We start from the raw sequence: 17,303 nt of genomic DNA on the forward strand, positions 1-17,303 counted from the left end.
CTCCCACTGAGATGTAACACTGACAGACTGGAAATACCTGCAGAGTGAAGTCTCGGCTGGCCTGCCTAACCTTCCTCAGGCTGAGAAACTGCAAAGGACAAAAGGCTATTTCCAAAACACACTCCTTCTCCACCGAGGCTAGGGACATGTAGGGGACGTGGGAACAGTTGGGACGATTGGCCTCACACTCCAGCAGTGCAGTGAGGAAGGCGGGCCAAAGCCCTTCCAGAGGACATGTTCAGCAAAAGGAAGTGGGGACCAGAGATGGGAACAGGGAAGCTAAATTCTTTTAAGGAACCAGATGACCAAAGAATTCAAGTAACAAATATATTTCAATTGATTTCAGATAAAAACTATTAGAGGAAGGGAGAGGTCAGAGACCATTTCTGCCCCTACTATGTTAGAGTTACCTCCTGGAAAGCCCCGAGGAACTACCAGGAACTATTTCCATTTCATCCACAGTATTAGAAAAAACAAGGCATTCTATCGCTTCAGGTGAAATGCATGGCTGGCGACCAAATCCAGTCTGTTACATTCCGTACTTGCCCTTCAGCTCTTCTACCTTGTCGACATAAGCTTTCATGGCACTTTCCTTGGCAGTCCCTGCAAGGAATCAACAGGATTACTGTAGCATAGTCGGAGAGCAGCTGGCTTTTGGCTTCTGCTCAGCCTCACTTGAACTTTCTAAGGCTCAGTTTCTCTGCTATCATGGGGGAGGACACCTACATCCTGGAGACCTGCTGCGGGCTCAGACAGAAAGCTCCCAAGGAACTTTCTGCTGCATAAAACACATCATGAACAGGGGGACGGGGCCAAGGTCCCCCATCTGTGTGTGTAAGCTCAGTGTGAGCCGCCGCCTTCTAGACAGCCGGGCAACTGTTCTGTAGTAACTGGTCCTGCGGATTTCATGGCTGGCTTTGGCTTATTGTATATTTCTGCGTTGTGCTTTTATTTCCCAGAGCTGGCACTGAAAAAACAACCAGCCACTTTCTTGTCTCCAGAGAGAAACTATAAGAGGTTCCAGGCTTTGAGCAAAAGCACTGGTTTTTGAAGACGAATGAGACAAATCTTTGTCTCCCCATTACAGCGCCAAGGACACCGAAGAAATCCTCAGAGACTGTCACGCCTGCTTCTTGGATTCTCCCATGAAGAGCGGCCCTCAGGGGCTTATGCTCAAGTACTCAGGCCTGAAAATGGTGTGGAAGTGTCTAGCACAAAGGGCCAAACAGACAGGCATTTCCCCACTGCAAATCCTAGGATTGTATTTATTGTATTGTGCCCTTTCTGATTTCATTTGTAAGAGACAGAGAGCTTATTCAGCAATGAGCTAGTGAGGACACAAAAACGGCCAGGAGCTTGGTGCCAACTTTTGGGTCTTACTGCCACAGGGGCACGTGATTTCGTAGGAGCCCAGCCAGTTCTTGGCAGTTGGTGTTTTCAGTAAACAATAGCTCCATTCATAGAGCCTACAATCAGCTGAGCACGCATTACCTCATTTCCCTTTTCATGCGCCTTCTGGCTAGATGGGAACTGGGAGAGCCCTCTAGCGAGCTAAGGGGTCACTGGTGGGGTGGGGAGGTGTGGACAGGAAACCGCCCCTTACTCTGCACATGTCCAAAGCCCATGCCCACACTACCTCCTGGCATGTTTCTCAGTGGCCTGGCCATCTAGCCTGCCCACTCCGATGCCCAGAGATGCACTTTAGGAAGAAAGTAGGTGGCCCAGTTTTCCCCACTCTGACATAGGTCAGACTGGTGGCCAACATGTGCCCCCTGAGTGGTTTCCTTCCCTGACCCCTTGCACTCCATGAAGAAGAGTCTTTCACCCCTGGACTTCCGAAGGAGGGGACTGATAGGGATGATTACCTTTCAGCTGGTTCCAGGCATCCCATTTGGCTTTACCTTTGAGGTCCAACAGCCCAGGCCGCTCTTAAGCAAAAAAAAAAAAAAAAAAAAAGGAGAGCGAGAGAGACATTATATTTGCTTCCAATTTTCATCTTTCTTTCCATGAAAGCCAATGTTTATTACATGGATTCCTTTTGGGCCTGTACTTAACCAGGCCTAACATAGTAGATTCTGTCTTAAGAAACCTAGATGTAAAGAAACCCAAACTTAAAACCTAGAGAAAACAGGAGGAAGTTCTTAGTACAAGACAGTTTTGGAACTGCAAGTTAAATACCTCCAAAATTTCTTTTAATAACTGTACCATAAAATTTTAAAACTCCATCCACATGGATCAAACTTCAAAAGCTATGAAGGCTAAACGGAATATGTGGTAGTGCCTCAATTTATGAGCTTAAATCTTTCCACAATTCTGGGCATAAGCCAAAATGGATAAGAACTCAAATCAAATTTCACATGAGATCAGCACTGAACCTAAACACTGAATTTGATTCAGTTCTCTTCCAATTTGGTTTGCTATCAGAATCGTGGCAAGAATTAAATTTGTGAACCAAAGTACCACTGCACCATCAAGCTCTCCTCTTCCTCCAGTCCCTGCCACCAGCTTCTCCTCCCATTGCACGCTTATTGTCAGTCTTGTGGTATCTGTGCCCGTGATCTGTTTGTCCATATCCTGGCCTCAGTCTTTCCTCCACAGTTTTATGAGTATTTCTCATTCATTACGCGAGGGTTTTTTTTGTTTTTTGTTTTTGTTTTTTTTAACTGAGAGCAAGCAAAGTTCTATTGTAATTTTAGGTTTCCAGGCCAGTAATCATCTGCAGCAGGGAAACACTCCCCCTTCTCCCTACCCTGCTGACCTACTTCACTGCCGAGAGGAGCAGCTGGACGTCTACAGCCTGCAGCTCTGTGTCTGGGAAAACCTCGAGCAGCCCCATGAGCGTTCTGTGGGATCTTTGACAACGGCTATAACTGCAGTCACCCTTGGAATCCTAGTACTGTACTCCCTGCCAGCCTTTTCTGCCACCGTGGGAATGATATTTGCAACAAGTAATTCAGGAGCCACTTACCCCTGAGTCCCTGAAATACAGCTCTGAGGCGAGAGATGAAATTTTTCAGTTAAAATGTAAATAGCCACATGTGGTTAGTGGCTACTGTGCTGTATTGAATAGTCAAGCCTTACAGGGAGCCAATACTTCCTGGTGAAGTGGGAATAAGATGCCAAGCCAGGCTACCTATACTCAGTTGAGAGCAAATCTTCTGGGCTGGGACAGTTCACGCTCTGTGAAGGTACTACCTGGCAGCAAGCTATTTTAAACACTGTGGCCACTCCCATTCTACCACTGGAAGAACAGTTTATCAACCCACTGTAAAACTCATTTTTGCCACAAGCTATTCCTTAACTAAGCCCTGATGGGAACCACAGTGTTTGATTTGATACTATCCATGATCCTGAGCTCTGGGCAAGGTCCCTTGCTACAGCTAGACAGCAGCTTACCATCCACCCTAGATCTGGTAAAACTGGGGGTCCCTCCTCTCCAGAACAGAGATGGGGAAGTGGGAGGGAACCTACCTCTAATCTGCTGTGGCTGCTAACCCTCATGTTCAGTAGGGAACGTGCTGTACTGTTGCCTCTGTACACTACCACATCTTAAGGACTTAGGGACAAAAGGAAAACTGCTCAGGGCTGGAGAGACAGTGTTACAGAATATGGAAGTTCAAAGCATAGCTTCAAAATCTGCACCAAGATTTATGGATGGAGATCTAATAGTCAACGAAGGTATAAACTCTGACCAGCAAACACACTTCTGACATGCTATAGGATGACAGGTGCTTTTCCAAGACTCCTCTGTTAGGCATGGCCAGGCTCCCAGCTCCAAGTGTGAAACTGCCCATCTGGGGTGGATGCAATGCCACTCAGCAAAGCTACTGAGCTGAGCACCTACAGCATGTCTACTAGGGTCTCTAGTTCCTCTCCAGCAAAGGCAGCTGCAGTTGACAATAAAATAGTATTGCAATTCCACTAGTTAAGTCACTGAGAATCCAGGAAGATGGGCTTTGAGGAAACACTCCGAAGCTTAAACCCCAGGAATCCCACGGACTGGGACCACATTCTACTTGAAGACTAGGGCCTTAGGCAGCTTGAGAGTACACTTCCCACGGACTTTCCATGAAGCCTGCTGAGCCAAAAAGTCAGCGCTTGCTTTGATGAGCAGTTCAGCACACCTGTATTTACGTCGCCCACAGTGGCTTGTTTGTAGTGGCTGTAAATGAATAACATCTCTTGGTCTGATGGCTGGGTCTTGAGGCGCTTAACCTCCTCTGCAGCTTTCTCAAACTCAGCCTAAGTGGGAAGAGGGGAGAGAAATGAGGGCCATCTCTGAGTGCGTGATGACAGGAGTCCTGGCTCTGCCTGAACAGTACACCCAGGGACAGGAGGTGAGGATGGAGAAGTAGCCCTTCTCTCTAGGCAGGCCAGGAGAAGCAGCTCCCTCAAGCGTCTCTCCTTCCTCCTCAGAGCAGCTAGATCCAGTAAAACAAGGAGGGGAAGCACACCCACTCTCTCACTCAATCCCCAATTACTCTTTGGCACTGCCAGGACAGCGGCCGGAAATGGTGCACAGAAGGCAGGCCAAGGCTTGGCCCCAGGGGTGTGCACATGGAAAAGCACCATGGGAAGCCGACCTATGGACAGGGGGTGCACAGCGGGCCCAAAACAGTTGATAAGGGGTCAGGCAGCCAATGCAGGGGTGTTAGTTACAGGAGCCTCCCCGTTGTCCCTTTCCCTAGGCCTGGGAGTTCAGCGCTGACCTCTGTCCCAGTGCCCAGATTAGGGGAGGCAGACCGGAGGAGCCAGAGGTCGTTCCACATTGCTCAGCCTGGACAAGAGTCTACCCTGGAGGGCAGCGAAAAAGGCCTCTGGGTCATCTTCCCGGGGCCACGATTCTTCTTTTTAGCGCTTCAGACATTTGGCTCCTACTTCCCCTGACCTCCAAACTCTGCCACGGTTTCCTCAGGTCCCTACTTCGCCGAGACGCCGACTCCGTCCTTCCCGATGTAGGACTCTGTTCTTGCTCCTCCAACTCGTTCAGCCTCCAATCGCCCCTTTCTACCAGGACCCTTGCCTCCCACTCGAATGCCTTACCGTGCAGCCCACCCCACGGGCAACTTTCCAGCAATTGGGGCGTGGGTAGTTTATTCTGAACCCACCCCCCTCAACCAGAAAGTTCTGCTCCGAACGCTCTGCGCAAAGCATCAGGGCTGGGCATGGGTCCAGGAGCAACTGCGCGACATCAAAGGGACAGTCGACCGGCCCCCACCCCAGCCGCCCTCCCCGCTGCACCTTCGCGGCTTGGCTAGGCGCGCGCTGTACCTGAGACATGCTGGCTGGGTTACAGGAGTTCCGCAAAGTTAACGTAGGAGGCGAGGAGCAGGAAACAAGGGCGTAGGAGCTGACTGGCAAGCGCCTTTAAATGCACAGCCCCAGCTTTCCAGCCTTGCTCGGGCGAGCGGCAGCAGCCAATCAGAAGTCGGTGCTCCTTTGGGGGCGTGCCTAGCAGCGGCCGCGGCGCCAGTCCCGTCCAGACCCTCAAGAGCCTTAGTGCGCATGCGCCTCGTCGAGCCGCGGGGGAAGCCGGGAAGAGGTAGGGGAGCGCCAAGGAACCCGGTGGGGCGGGCCTGGCGGTGCTGGCGGGAGGGCAGCTGTTACGTGGAGTTCATACCTGGGCGGCTGTGGAGGGCAGCACCTGGGGTAAAGGGGAGAGGTCGAGGGCGAGCAATAGGCTTTAATGTCTGGTCCTTCTACATCTCTTTCCGGACGTGAGGAGGCCGGAAGTTGCATAAGTAACTTCTCAGGTCTGGGGTGGGTTGAGTGGGACCGGTGGCGGCTGACCGGGGTGTAGGGGGGGCGCCCCAGGAAAGCTTACTGGGCCAGCCCGGCCTTTGGGAACTTGTAGTGCCTTCTTTGACCTGCTGATATGCCTTGAGCGTGCAGTGCTGTACCCTAACACGTTTGTGACTGTGGAGCGATGCTCACTTGCTGGGCTGCTGGGGCAGCTGGTCTCCGCCTAAAACTTGGACGAGAGCAGGCGCAAACCTGTGTCGAGTCGTTGCCTCTCCTTTATAAAATGCTTATTGAACTGCTGTGGGCTAACTTGCACTGTTCTGCACCTTGGGGGTACAGCAGTGGCCCAAATGCAGACCTGCATTCGTGGAATTAGTAGCTAATAAGTACAGGAAGAGTATGTTTAAGGGCACAGCAGCTGCAAGTTTTGGATAGGGAGGAGGTGTTAAGAGAAAGTGATGTCTGAGGACGTTCTGCCAGGAAGGCAGGTAGCATTCAGGCAGAGGAATGTGGAAGAAGGGCGAATGGGGAATGAGGGAGACCTAGGAGGAGGCAGGAGAGGTGAGGGGCTGCCCAAGTGGCAGAGGCTGGCCATTCTGGGGGCTCGGGCTTTTATACTCGTTGAGATGAGACGAAATCCGAGGGTTTTCAGGAAAGATGATGAGATGAGGTGAATGGCTCTGCGAAGTTGTTGCAGAGGCGGATTTTTAAGGACGGTAGGAGCAGCATAGGTGGATGGAAGAGTTTGTAAAGGGCTCATGGTCCGGAGGCGAAAGGTAGAATTTTCCCAAAGAATTTGCGCTCAGTTTCTCACAGTTGGTTACAAATTAGTTGGCGAAGGGAGAGAATTGTTGGAAAATTGTCTACAGCACATTAAAAAATTACTCCTTTCGAATTCCTGATTTGTGGCAGGAGGCCTGGACTACAGATTGCCACCCTTTTTGACACCTTCACTCCCCGCCACACAGTTGTAAACGTTTAGGCATGAAGACGTGGGCAGCCTGCAGAGGCCAGTTACTAACTTAATGTAGGTGGCCTTGGTGAAGTGTTCGGGATGAAGGGGGGCTGTAATTGTAGGGAACGAGTCTAGAGTCCGAAGTCTGAGTAGTTTTCTTTTTTCAGTGGGCAAAACTAAATTAACAAAAATCTTCAAGTTATACTTGGGAAAATTGCATTTGAAGGGTAAGACATGTAGGTTTCCATGTAATTCTAAGTAGCCAGGAGGCAGGAGTATCAATTTTGAGGTTAGATTGGGCAGTTTAGAGAGGCACTGACTCAAAATAATTAAGTAAAAGAAATAAAAATCAGGCCGGCTGGATAGGTCAGTGGACTAAAGCTCCTGCTTAGGCAGGTGCAGGGATGGTGGTTGTATCTCCAGCGTGCCATGCTGCCCCATCTCTGGACGAAGTGAACTGGGTAGGCCACTGGGACTGGACATGGTGGCACATGTCTGTAAACCCAGCGCTTGGGAGGCTGAAAACAAGAGAATCACTAAGAATCCGATCTGTGTAGTGAGACTCTATAGACCCTGTACTAAATAAATAAAATAAAAATCAGGAGATGCAGCTTAGTGATGGAGGGCTTAATGTCTTTGCATTTAATCCCCGATACAAAAAGGAAAAAACAAAATGAAAGGCCAGGTTTCTTCTGCAGCTATAATTCAGAGCTATTTTTTCCTTCTGGGGGGCAGAGCAATACCTCAGATTTGAAAATATTAGATGCCTTTGATCATGTAATTTTCCTTATCATTTGTCAAAGATTAGTTGGTGCGGCTGAGTTTTGACTGGAGCTAAGCCTTGTGGAAAATAAAGCAAGTGGGAGCTGTGACAGAACGAGGCAGTCTCCAGTTCAAATAGGATCAATTTATTGGTTGCTTGTTCAGAATACACGTCACTGGCCTTAAGAGGATTTTTTCCATGTGGTTTTTGGGCCCAGATGAATCTGTAAAAGTTGTTTAAAACAAAAGAAGTATAGTGCAAGGATTGCTTATTCCAGGGAGCAGAGTGCTAAATGATGAGAAGAAAGAGGGTTTTTCCTTATTGCAGGGCCCGCTCTGGGTCAAAATAGCTGAAGCTATGCTTTAAAACAACCACCACCACATGCTTTTCTGCTTCCTTTCTTCAGTTCTCAGTGACCTCCGTCTATGGAGCGCTCTACTTGGTTCTTCTTTGGGGATGTCGAATAGCCTTTAGCTTTTAGCATAGAGATAATAACAAGCTGGCCTCTGGGATCTCCCTGACTCCCTCCCTCTTCTGCTTTCCCTCCTGATCTTCTAGTCTCCCATTCTTCCTTCCTTACTCCCCCCGCATCACCCCCTTTTTTTTTTTTAAACTCGTAACTACAACTTATGGGAGGCAAGTGTTCTAATACTAAACTATACCCACAGCCCTTTTTAAAATCTTATTTTGAGACGTTCTGGCAGAGTTGCCTTTCCGTCTCACACGTGAAATCTTCCTGCCTCAGCCTGCACACTAGCTGGAATTACAGGTGTGTGTGCCAACATGCCTGGATTGAGATTTTTGTTTTATAATTCTATAGGACTGGAAGGCATTTTTATTGTTTATAATTCTGATTAAGTTCAAGATCCTTAACTCTGTTCATGAGCAATAGTACATGTAATTATTTCATTTACAATGAATTTAATTTGTATTCTCTGACCCTTCTCTTCTTAAGCCAAGGAAGGTAGACACCACTGTATAGTCGTCACTGCTTTATCCCCGGGTTCATGGCACTTAGGGAATTCAGCCGATGGCTGTTGACTGAATAAAGTACTTTCTTACTGTTCCTTCTGATTAGCTGTGAATTTAGAAACCAGCTAAATCTGTTAGAACAGAAGGTGACACTGTGAGCTTGCATAAAGCAGATAACTCGGGTGCAGAGCACACTGATCTCTTGTTACCGCTCGTAGCTTTGGAAGCAGAGGGCCTGGAGGGGAAATAGAAGATGGGGAACCTGACCAGCCAACTTGTCAGCCACGTCAATTTAGCCAGACAAAGGAGAGGTCATTGTCACTGTTGCAGATTGCCCTAGCATCCACGGGATATTGTTTAGACCCCCACAGACTTCACTTGCTGGCTTTCAGCTTAGAGCCAGATTGGCAAGATACATTAGCTGGTGAAAACAGTTCTTGCCTAGTTGGTGTGAATAATAGTTCAATATTAAGTTTCTGGGTATACACTAAACCTCTAATTTCTAAAAGTAACCTAATCATTAAGAAATAAGCTATGGTTACAAGAGAGCTTTCCTGGAAGGCAAGGCCATTCACAAATGATGAATTAAATTCTTTCTGTGTTGGTTTTGTTTTCTTCGAGTGTGACTACCATGGCAGGACTCCAGCAGAGTTAGGAGGAGACTAGTGTGTTCTAAAGGCAAAGAGGCATTTGGGAAATGCTCCTGGGATAGGAGTGGGAAGAGATGGTAGAGTCATGGGTTCTTGGAAGGCTAAGAGCGATGAGAGCTGGGCATGACTGGAGAGGGCAGCACGGCTCTCCTTACAACCAGGAGGAAGAGGCCTGGCAGCTGGAGGTGTTAGGAAGCTTTCTGTGCTGTTCTTCCTTGAGGTGTTCATATTTAGAGGTGTTGCAGCAGGGTAGTTGTAAGAGAAGAGTGAAAGTGTATGTGGTATATCCTTGCGTATCTTGTTCTTTTCTCCTTTCTGCCTAAGCAACATGGCAGAGAGTGGGAAGTAGTAAATTAGTCATCCACTGGTCAGATCATACCTGTACTCTGTTTAGAAATATTTGTAATCATTGGCAGGAATACAGGCATTGTGGGAAATATCTTAAGTTTGCATTGTAGTTCTGTTTGTGGTTTATGTCTAGATGCTCCCCCTCCCCAAAAAAAGCCTCATAGGTGGGGCTTTTGCAAGGTAGCATAGGTATGGGATGCTGGTCAGTGGGTTAACCTACTGATGAGTTTATAGCTCCATGTGAGGTTGGGAAGCACAGTCTGGGTGGAGGGGCAGGCCACTGGCAGCGTGTCCAGGAAGAGTCTGTCTTCTTCCTGTCTTGATCTCACACTCTGTCTTCTGGGGTTAGTGCCACAAGCAACCCTCTTCAGCTGTGTCTCTCAGCCCTTCCATACTGCTTTGGAGCCAGCTGTTTGTGGACTGAAACCTCTACAGAGTGTAAGCCAAGATAGACCTTTTCTTCTTTACTTTGTAGATGTTGGTTATTGTGTTTGGCTGACAGGAAAGTAACCGTAAGACAAATTCTTATTCATTATTAGAAACATATATTCTCTTCCAAATCGACATTGTTGTCTCTGCCTTTGCCTGTTTCTGTAGCTCCTAGTTGGTCTGATGGCACTTGCTAAGTGCTGCTGTACTTAGTTGTTAGAGTGAGCTCTGTTACCACGTGTGAACAAGGAAATTAAAAACACTAGAATCTGGTAGCAAGTGGTTTGGTTCATTGTTCTTTAGGAGGACAGTGCCATTTAAAAATTATTTTGAGATAATGACATTTTAAACAACTTTTATTTTGTGTAGACTGTAAATTCAAATGTGGCTGTAAGAGATAACATGTAGAGATCCTATGTATCCATCACCCAGTTCCTCCAACTAGTAATGGCTGTGGGTATTTCCTGAATGTCTTTATGCAGTAGGTAGTGGTACTGGAAGGTGGAAACTAATGGGATGCCCTTAGGACATTAGGAGCATGCTCTTGAGGGTTGTGGGACCCCAGTCTCAACTTTCCTGCTTCCCATCTTGTGATGTGACCATTACTTCCAATATCCTGACCTTATGTACTGCCCTTGGCAAATGCCTAAATCACTGGCAATCTAATCCTGGACTTAAATATCCGTCATTGTGAACCAGAATAAACATCTCTTTTATTTCGTTAGCCCTTGTTAGATATTTTGTTCTAGTAGTGTACATCTTGCAAAACCTTGTGCACATAAGATAAGCACTACATTGATGCATTTCAGTAAGATAATAGAACATTTCCAGCATCGAGGATCCCTTGTTTGCCCTGGTACATCCATAACCACTTCCCTCCTCTCTCTCCCCACACTTAGTCCTCATTTCAAGACAGCTGCTTAAGGGCCAGGGAGTTAGCTTAGCTGCATAACTGCCTGTCTGGCAAGTGCAAGGTCCTGAGTTTGATCCCCATTATAAGAAAAAGGAAAAAAAAAGAGAATGATACTTAAATCAAATCATGCACTGTGTAACACAGTAGTTCTCTGGCAATTCATTTAGGCAATTAAGTGTGTCAATAGTTTGTTTCTTTTTTTTTGCTGAGTAGTAGCCCATCATCTTGATTTCCATTTTGTTTAACCATTACCTTGCTGAGGACATTGGAATTTTTCCTACTTGAGACTATTATAAATAAAGCCAGCGCTAATTAATTATGTATAGAACTTTGTGTGAACATTTTCATTTTTTCTGGAAGAAGTCGTCAACTGGGGGCCATATTGTAATTCCATGTTTAGTTTTATAACAAACTGCTGTATTATTTTCCAGAGTGGGTATACCATTTTATAGCCCTACCAGCAACCAGTGAGAGAACTAATTCCTCCACATCCTTATAATCATTTGGCATTACCACTGTTCTTTTATTTTTGCTATTCTGATAGTTGTACGGTGACACTTCATTGTGATTTTAATGTGCACGTCCCTAATAGCTAATGATTTTGAGCCTTTGCATCTTTTGTTTTCCATCTGTATTTTCTCTGTTTTTCCTGTTTTTATGCCCATGGATTTTTTTAGTTGATTTTTAAAAATTTATTTATGTATTTTTATTTGGTACAGAGTCTCTCTATACAGCTCAGATTTGTAGGGATCCTCCTGTCTCAGCCTCCCCAGTGCTGGGATTACATGTGTGCACCACCACATGGCATATCCTGGGAAATCGAAGTTGGGTCCTTGCTCTTGCCAGGCAGGCATTTAGACCGCTGAACTATCTCCCCAGCCATATTCCATCTCTTAAGAGTGGCCCAAGTCACATAAGTTTCAGCATTACTGCAAAGTCACAGTCCAACTTCTCAGATTTATGGCAAACTTTTAGCTGTGAACCCTTGTAAAGAGGAAGAAAGTTAAACACTTCTGACATACCATGGCACAAAATAAACATTCCCATACCAAAAGGTAGAAATAAGAGGATAGACAGGAATGGGGCTAAAGCAAAACCAAAATAAAGCCAGGCAAACAGTAGGTCCCATATGGCCATGTTCAGCATCCAGGGTAATCTGTGGCAAGATGTGAACTCCAAAGGCCTTGGGTGGCCCCGGCCCATGGTACTGCCAGTTGGCATAGTGCTCACAGTTTCTCTTCTGGGCCATCTTTGCTCACTCCTTGCAGCTTTACTCAAACAATCCGTGTGCCTGGCTTCTTCAACCTTCAGCGGTGTCCACTGCACTTTTCAGCCTCATATTCATGGGTTCACATACTGCTGCCTTAGGGGCGCACTGGCTGGCTTCCCAGGACTTCAGTCTGGGGGGAAGCCTTTCTATCCCACAACTCCTTCATTCCACCTGTGTCTAAAATAAGTACCACACAGACAACTGGAGCAGTAGCCAAGTTTCCATCTCTCTTGGTGGGAGAGGTCGAGTATCTGGATTGCTGAGTACAATGAACACAATCCAGAGAATTTTCTAGGTCTCTGTCATTTTGGAGCTATGACACTCTAGAGCTCTGTGCTCAAAGCAGAGTCTTTTACTTTTGAAAGCTGCAAAGGGTGGAGTCCTGCCAGTTCTGGTGATACCTCAGGCATCTTTTCTATTTTCTTGTTTTGAAGTACTTGGCTTCTTAAGACTAATCTTTCCAGCAGCTAAGGTCCTGCTCCAGGAGTTTGCACCTTGTGTTTTCTCTCTGGCCAAACTCAAAACTTTTAAAATCCTTTTGCAGGGCTCTTTGTTCTTGATTTTCAAGGTATTGCTGGCTAGCACCCCTAGCACTACCTCAATGTTAGAATGCCTTACAGTTTCCTCTGCCAGATTGACTAGTCCACTGCCATTATTCTCAGTCTCCTCCAGTGTCTCTGGATATGGGCAAAATGTAGACAGATTTTCTGGTGGAACAACACACATGGTCTGGAATCCAACTGCCAATATAGTCCTTGTTCCCAACTGAGAATTCCTGAACCTGGTCATTGCCAGCTGTGTTTCTACCAACATTCTGGCCTCCTGGGCTCTGACCAGAATCTCCCATCAAGGTCAGGTGGCAGCACTCTGGTACCGCTTCTTCAGCTAGCATCTCCAAACCTTTCCACTCTCCTCCCACAAGCCAGTTCCAAAAGCTTCTAAACCACACAGCCAGGTCACATCGCAGCAACAACTCCTCTTCTTTGGTGCCACAATCTGGCTTAGTCACTTTCTTGACGGGACAGAATACCCAACACTCATGAGTTAAAGGAGGAAAGGTTGATTTTTGCCTCATAGTTTGTAGAGATTTTAGTCCATTGCTGGCTTTAAGGCTGGGCAGCATGACAGGAAAAACAGTCCATGTCAGGGGGGGCAGGAGGCAGCCTGGTAGTGAGCCTTTCTTTTCTTTTTTCTTGCATTCAAGCTACAAGCCTGTTGATTGGTGCTCCCCATACACAGAGTGGGCCTGCCCACTATCTGCAGCCAGAACAATGGTAAAACAGTAGGCTAACCCAGTTATCACATACCTGTGAGCCAGTCGCTTCCCAAAACTCCCACCAATAAGCACATGGGGCTTTGTAGGGACATCTCCATGTAAGCTGTAAGAATACAGTATGCTTCTCAAGGTCTTTAGTTTCTTACTTCAGTATTTTGTAGTTTTTAACCTATAAGTCTTGTTAAATTTACACCTAAATACAGTATTTGCTTTACAGTGATTATACATGGTATTATATTTTTAATTATGACCACATGTTAATTGCTAGTTGTTACAGCTTGTATCTAGATGGTTTAGATATTCTCCCAAAGCTTCATGTGTTCCATAGGTGGGTTTTTTCAGAGTTGGCTGATTCTAGGCTATATGAATATGAATTAAAGATGTATACCTGAATTAGTCCCCTCATTGGATTAGCACTGTTCTGGGTGTGTCTGAAGAGATTTACTGAAGAAGGAAGCCCCACCATACGTGTGGTGGCACCAGTATAGACTTGTAGCCTGCATGGAATATAAAGGGATGGAAGAAAGGCTCGCTGTTGGCTGCCCTCTCTCTGCCCTGGCATGGGCTGTTTCTTTTCTGCCCTGCCTCTCTTCCATGCTGCTCCACCCTGGAGCCAGCTGGTGAAGGACTGAAATCTCTACAAAATGTGAACAACAATAGACCTTAACTTGTTTAATTTTGGGCGTTGGATATTTTGTCTCAGTAATGAGAGAATAACCAAGACACTAGTACCTAGACCTACAGTTGGTTTCTGTAGGGTAGGTCCTGTAACTGTGGTGCTGTCTGCCTTTGGTTTTTTAAAAAATGAGATAAAGTTCATTTATTAGCAAATAACATATTCTAATATTAAACATGAATGTCCACGGACATGCAGTACCTTCCCGGTGGTGTGCAGCCATCACTCCTATCTTATTCCCCCTAAAAGGAACTCTGTATTCTTTAAGCACTTCCCTGTTGCTCCTTCTTCTTAGCCCCTGACGAACACTGGCCTACTTCTGTCTCTGGATTTTTCTCTTCTGCAATGTTCATATGAGTCATGTAATACAGGACCTTTGTGTGTACTTTCTGGTTAAAGATGTTTTCAAGGTTCACTCACGTTCATTCATGTTCTTTGGCTAAAGCTATTCCATTGCAGGGGTGTACTGTTTCGTGTATTCATCAGTTGGCGGCACTCGAGTTGTTTCTTCCTTTTGACCATTGTACAATTTGCTGTTATGAATATTTGGGTATGATTGTATTTGTTTGAAAAAACTCTTTTCTCCCCACTTTCTTATCCCTCCTCCTCTTCCTCCTCCTCCTCCTCCTCCTTCGCTTTTCCCTTACCCTTCCCCTCCCCTTCTTCCTCCTCCTCCTCCTCCTCCTCCTCTTCTTTGTCTTTCTTTTCCCTTTTTGTAGTGCTACAGTACTGGGGATACAACTGAAGGCCATGTGCATGGTAGGAAAGTAGGAAAGTACTTTCTCATTGTGCTCCACCCCAGGCTTATTTGCTTGAATAGTATCTTAGTCACTTTCTTGTCACTGAGTCACAATACCCAGCAACATAAAGGAGGAGAGGTTTGCTCATGGCATGGTGCCGGTTAAGCGGAGAGGAGGAGGACGGGAGCTACAGCTGGAGACAGAACCTTTGGGGTCATGCCTGTGGTGACACACCTCCGCTAGCCAGGCCTCCCCCCTCTCCGACAGCAAGTCCGTTACAGTGCCCCTATAATCTGATCACCTTCCAAAGGTCCTGCCGGTGATCACATGAGGCTTTAGGGGAATACCTAGGTAGAAGCCAGAACAAATACCTATTTTTAGTTCTCCTTCTTTTGATTAGCATTTTTGTAAAGATAATCTTTTCACCTTTTACCTTTTACCTTCACCTTTTACCTTGTCTGCATTGCTATATTTTTTATAGACATAATACCATGGAACCATGTTTTAAAATCTATTCTGCAAGTATCTTTCAATAGTATTTAGATTTAATGTAATTATTGCCATATGAAGATCATTTTATATTTTATTTCTTCTGTTTATTGTTTTCCATTCCTGTTTTTTCCTCATACCTTTCTGTTGATTATTTCACCATATTTTAATATGCCTTTCTGATTTATCTGTAATTCTTTTGTGTTTTAACTCTGTATAGCTTTTGTAGTGGTTACTCTTGATATTATATATTCTGTCACAAGGCTCCTAGTGTTATGATTTACATGTAGCTGTCCTCCTAAAGCCTCATGTAGTATAGGCAGGGCTTTGGGAAGGCAGTTGGATCATGGGTGCATGACAGTTAACAGTGGGTTAGTCTCCACTAAATTTGTAGTTAAATGGGATTTGGGAGGTGAAGCCTGATTGGAGGAGGTATGTCACCAGTGTGTGGCCCAGAAGGGTGCATCTCCTTCCCTCCCTTGATATTCCTGCTTCACCAGCATACCATAAATAAGCCTCATCTGTCAAGTCTCTGTGCATGCTGCCCTGCCTTGGAGCCATCTGACTATGGACTGAAGCCGCTGTAAACTGAGAGCCAAAGTATACCTTTCCTTTATGTTGTGGTTGTTGGGTATTGTGTCTTATCCATGAGAAAGTGATTAAGGCAGATTTGGTACCAAAGAAGTGGAGCTGTTGCTGCAACGTTTCCTGGCCATGTGGTTCAGGAACCTCGGGAACCGGTGTGTGAGAGGGGTGTGGCAAGCTGTGGAGATGCTGGCTGAAGAGGCAGCCTAGAGTGCTGTGACCTGAGCCTGTGGGACGTTCTGGTCAGTGTTCACTAGGTCAGAATGTTACTGGAAGTGGGCAGTAACACCCAGGCTTAAGATATTAGATAGTATTTAATATTAAAAAGTATTCAAGCAGGTATCACAAATATGCTTATTAGACATAAACAATTATAAAATAAAATTAAGCAATTATAAATATGCTGGAATATAAAAAATTAAAGGCTTTATCAGAGAAATGAAAGATATAAAGAATAAAATGGAAATTTTTAGGAAGAATTTTTTTCTTAAATTTCTTAAATTTTTCTTTTAAGAGATAAACCATGTGTGTTATGCTGTGGCAGAGAATTTGTCTGCATTTTGTTATTGTCCTGAGACTTCGGAGGAAACAGATTAAGGGTGGTGAAGTACTTAATCTGGTGGAGGAAATTTCAAAGAAGACAAATATTCGTTCTGTGGCATGGGTTCAGTGATGACTTTTAGCTAACGCTGCATTGAGAATCAATAGCAAATGGCCCAGGTCAGTGATTGATTGATTGATTGATTGATTGATTTAATTTTTTTTTTTTTTTTTTTTGCCAGAAAGTAAGCTCCAGTGAGGTTAGGGCCAGCTGAGAGTTTGCCTTAATAGCAGAGGAAACTGGACTTTTCAGCAGTGTTGGTCTGGACTTTGGCAATTCTTAGAAATGGACTGAATACATTTTACGTAAGGGGATGCACATGTTTTGAAGTCCAGGGATGAGGTGTTATGGTTTATATATGGATGTCCCCTCAAGGCCTCATGCCACAGGAGGGGCTTTTGGGAGGTGCTTGGAGCATTAGTCCACTGATGAGTCTATGGTAACTATGATGCTGGGAGGTGAAGCCTGGCTGGAGCAGGGGGGGGACACTGAGGGTGTGGCCTGGAAGTGCTGTCCATCGCTCCTCCTTAATCTCTCTCTGCTTCTGCAAGCCTGTTTCCTTTCGCCTCTGCCATTCCCTTCTGCCATGCTGCTGTTGAGCTCACCAATGAATTTTTTAAGAAATTTCATCCTAAACATTTCCATTTTACTCTTTATATCTTTCATGTTAGATTGTAAGAGTCTGTTTTTATAATGAAAGAATGTTGGAATTCTTTTTTTTTTTCATTTTAATATTTATTTATTTATTTATTTTACAAAATCTCAAAACAAGATTTTAGGAGAGTAACAATGGTTAGTACATTGTGTATTGTTACTGCCAAAGTAGTTTCTCATATTACAAGATATAGGCAAGAAATAATAAACAAACAACATAGGTACAAACCTCTGTTTTTT

General features: G+C 45.4%; 2 protein-coding genes across 5 annotated transcripts in view; one reads left to right on the forward strand and one right to left on the reverse strand.

Annotated features, from left to right (window-relative positions):
* Positions 1-444: 444 nt before the first annotated feature.
* On the reverse strand, positions 445-5,383 carry Dbi (diazepam binding inhibitor, acyl-CoA binding protein). 2 transcript variants are annotated; one of them, XM_004626356.2, is made up of 5 exons: positions 5,272-5,383; positions 4,710-4,794; positions 4,125-4,242; positions 1,866-1,928; positions 445-603 (listed from the first exon to the last, which is right to left on the reverse strand). In XM_004626356.2, the coding sequence occupies exons 2-5, from the start codon at positions 4,767-4,769 to the stop codon at positions 530-532; spliced, it is 315 nt and encodes a 104-aa protein (XP_004626413.1). In that variant the 5' UTR covers positions 4,770-4,794; positions 5,272-5,383; the 3' UTR covers positions 445-529. The 2 variants fall into 2 exon arrangements, with proteins under 2 accessions (XP_004626413.1, XP_004626415.1); XM_004626358.2 differs by lacking the exon at positions 4,710-4,794 and having other exon boundaries at positions 5,272-5,379.
* A 94-nt stretch (positions 5,384-5,477) lies between these two features.
* The window catches only part of CUNH2orf76 (chromosome unknown C2orf76 homolog), a 69,749-nt gene continuing 57,923 nt past the window's right edge, over positions 5,478-17,303 (forward strand). For all 3 annotated transcript variants that reach the window (XM_023709764.1, XM_023709768.1, XM_004626359.3), the window contains exon 1: positions 5,478-5,542. The gene's annotated coding sequence lies outside the window, so the exon portion shown is untranslated. The remainder of the gene's footprint in view (positions 5,543-17,303) is intronic.

Source organism: Octodon degus, unplaced genomic scaffold (genome assembly GCF_000260255.1).
Source record: "Octodon degus isolate 3935 unplaced genomic scaffold, OctDeg1.0 scaffold00014, whole genome shotgun sequence".
NCBI classification, from domain to species: Eukaryota; Metazoa; Chordata; class Mammalia; order Rodentia; family Octodontidae; genus Octodon; species Octodon degus.

Bases quoted from the DNA above. Each gene is read 5' to 3' on its own strand.
- Dbi (XM_004626356.2), bottom strand. From the start codon at position 4,769: ATGTGGAACGACCTCTGGCTCCTCCGGTCTGCCTCCCCTAATCTGGGC. The intron at 1,929-4,124 runs GTGTGCTGAACT...TTTTTGCTTAAG, and splicing joins TGTGGGCGACGTAAATACAG to AGCGGCCTGGGCTGTTGGAC. The intron at 604-1,865 runs GTAATCATCCCT...GATTCCTTGCAG, and splicing joins TGCCTGGAACCAGCTGAAAG to GGACTGCCAAGGAAAGTGCC.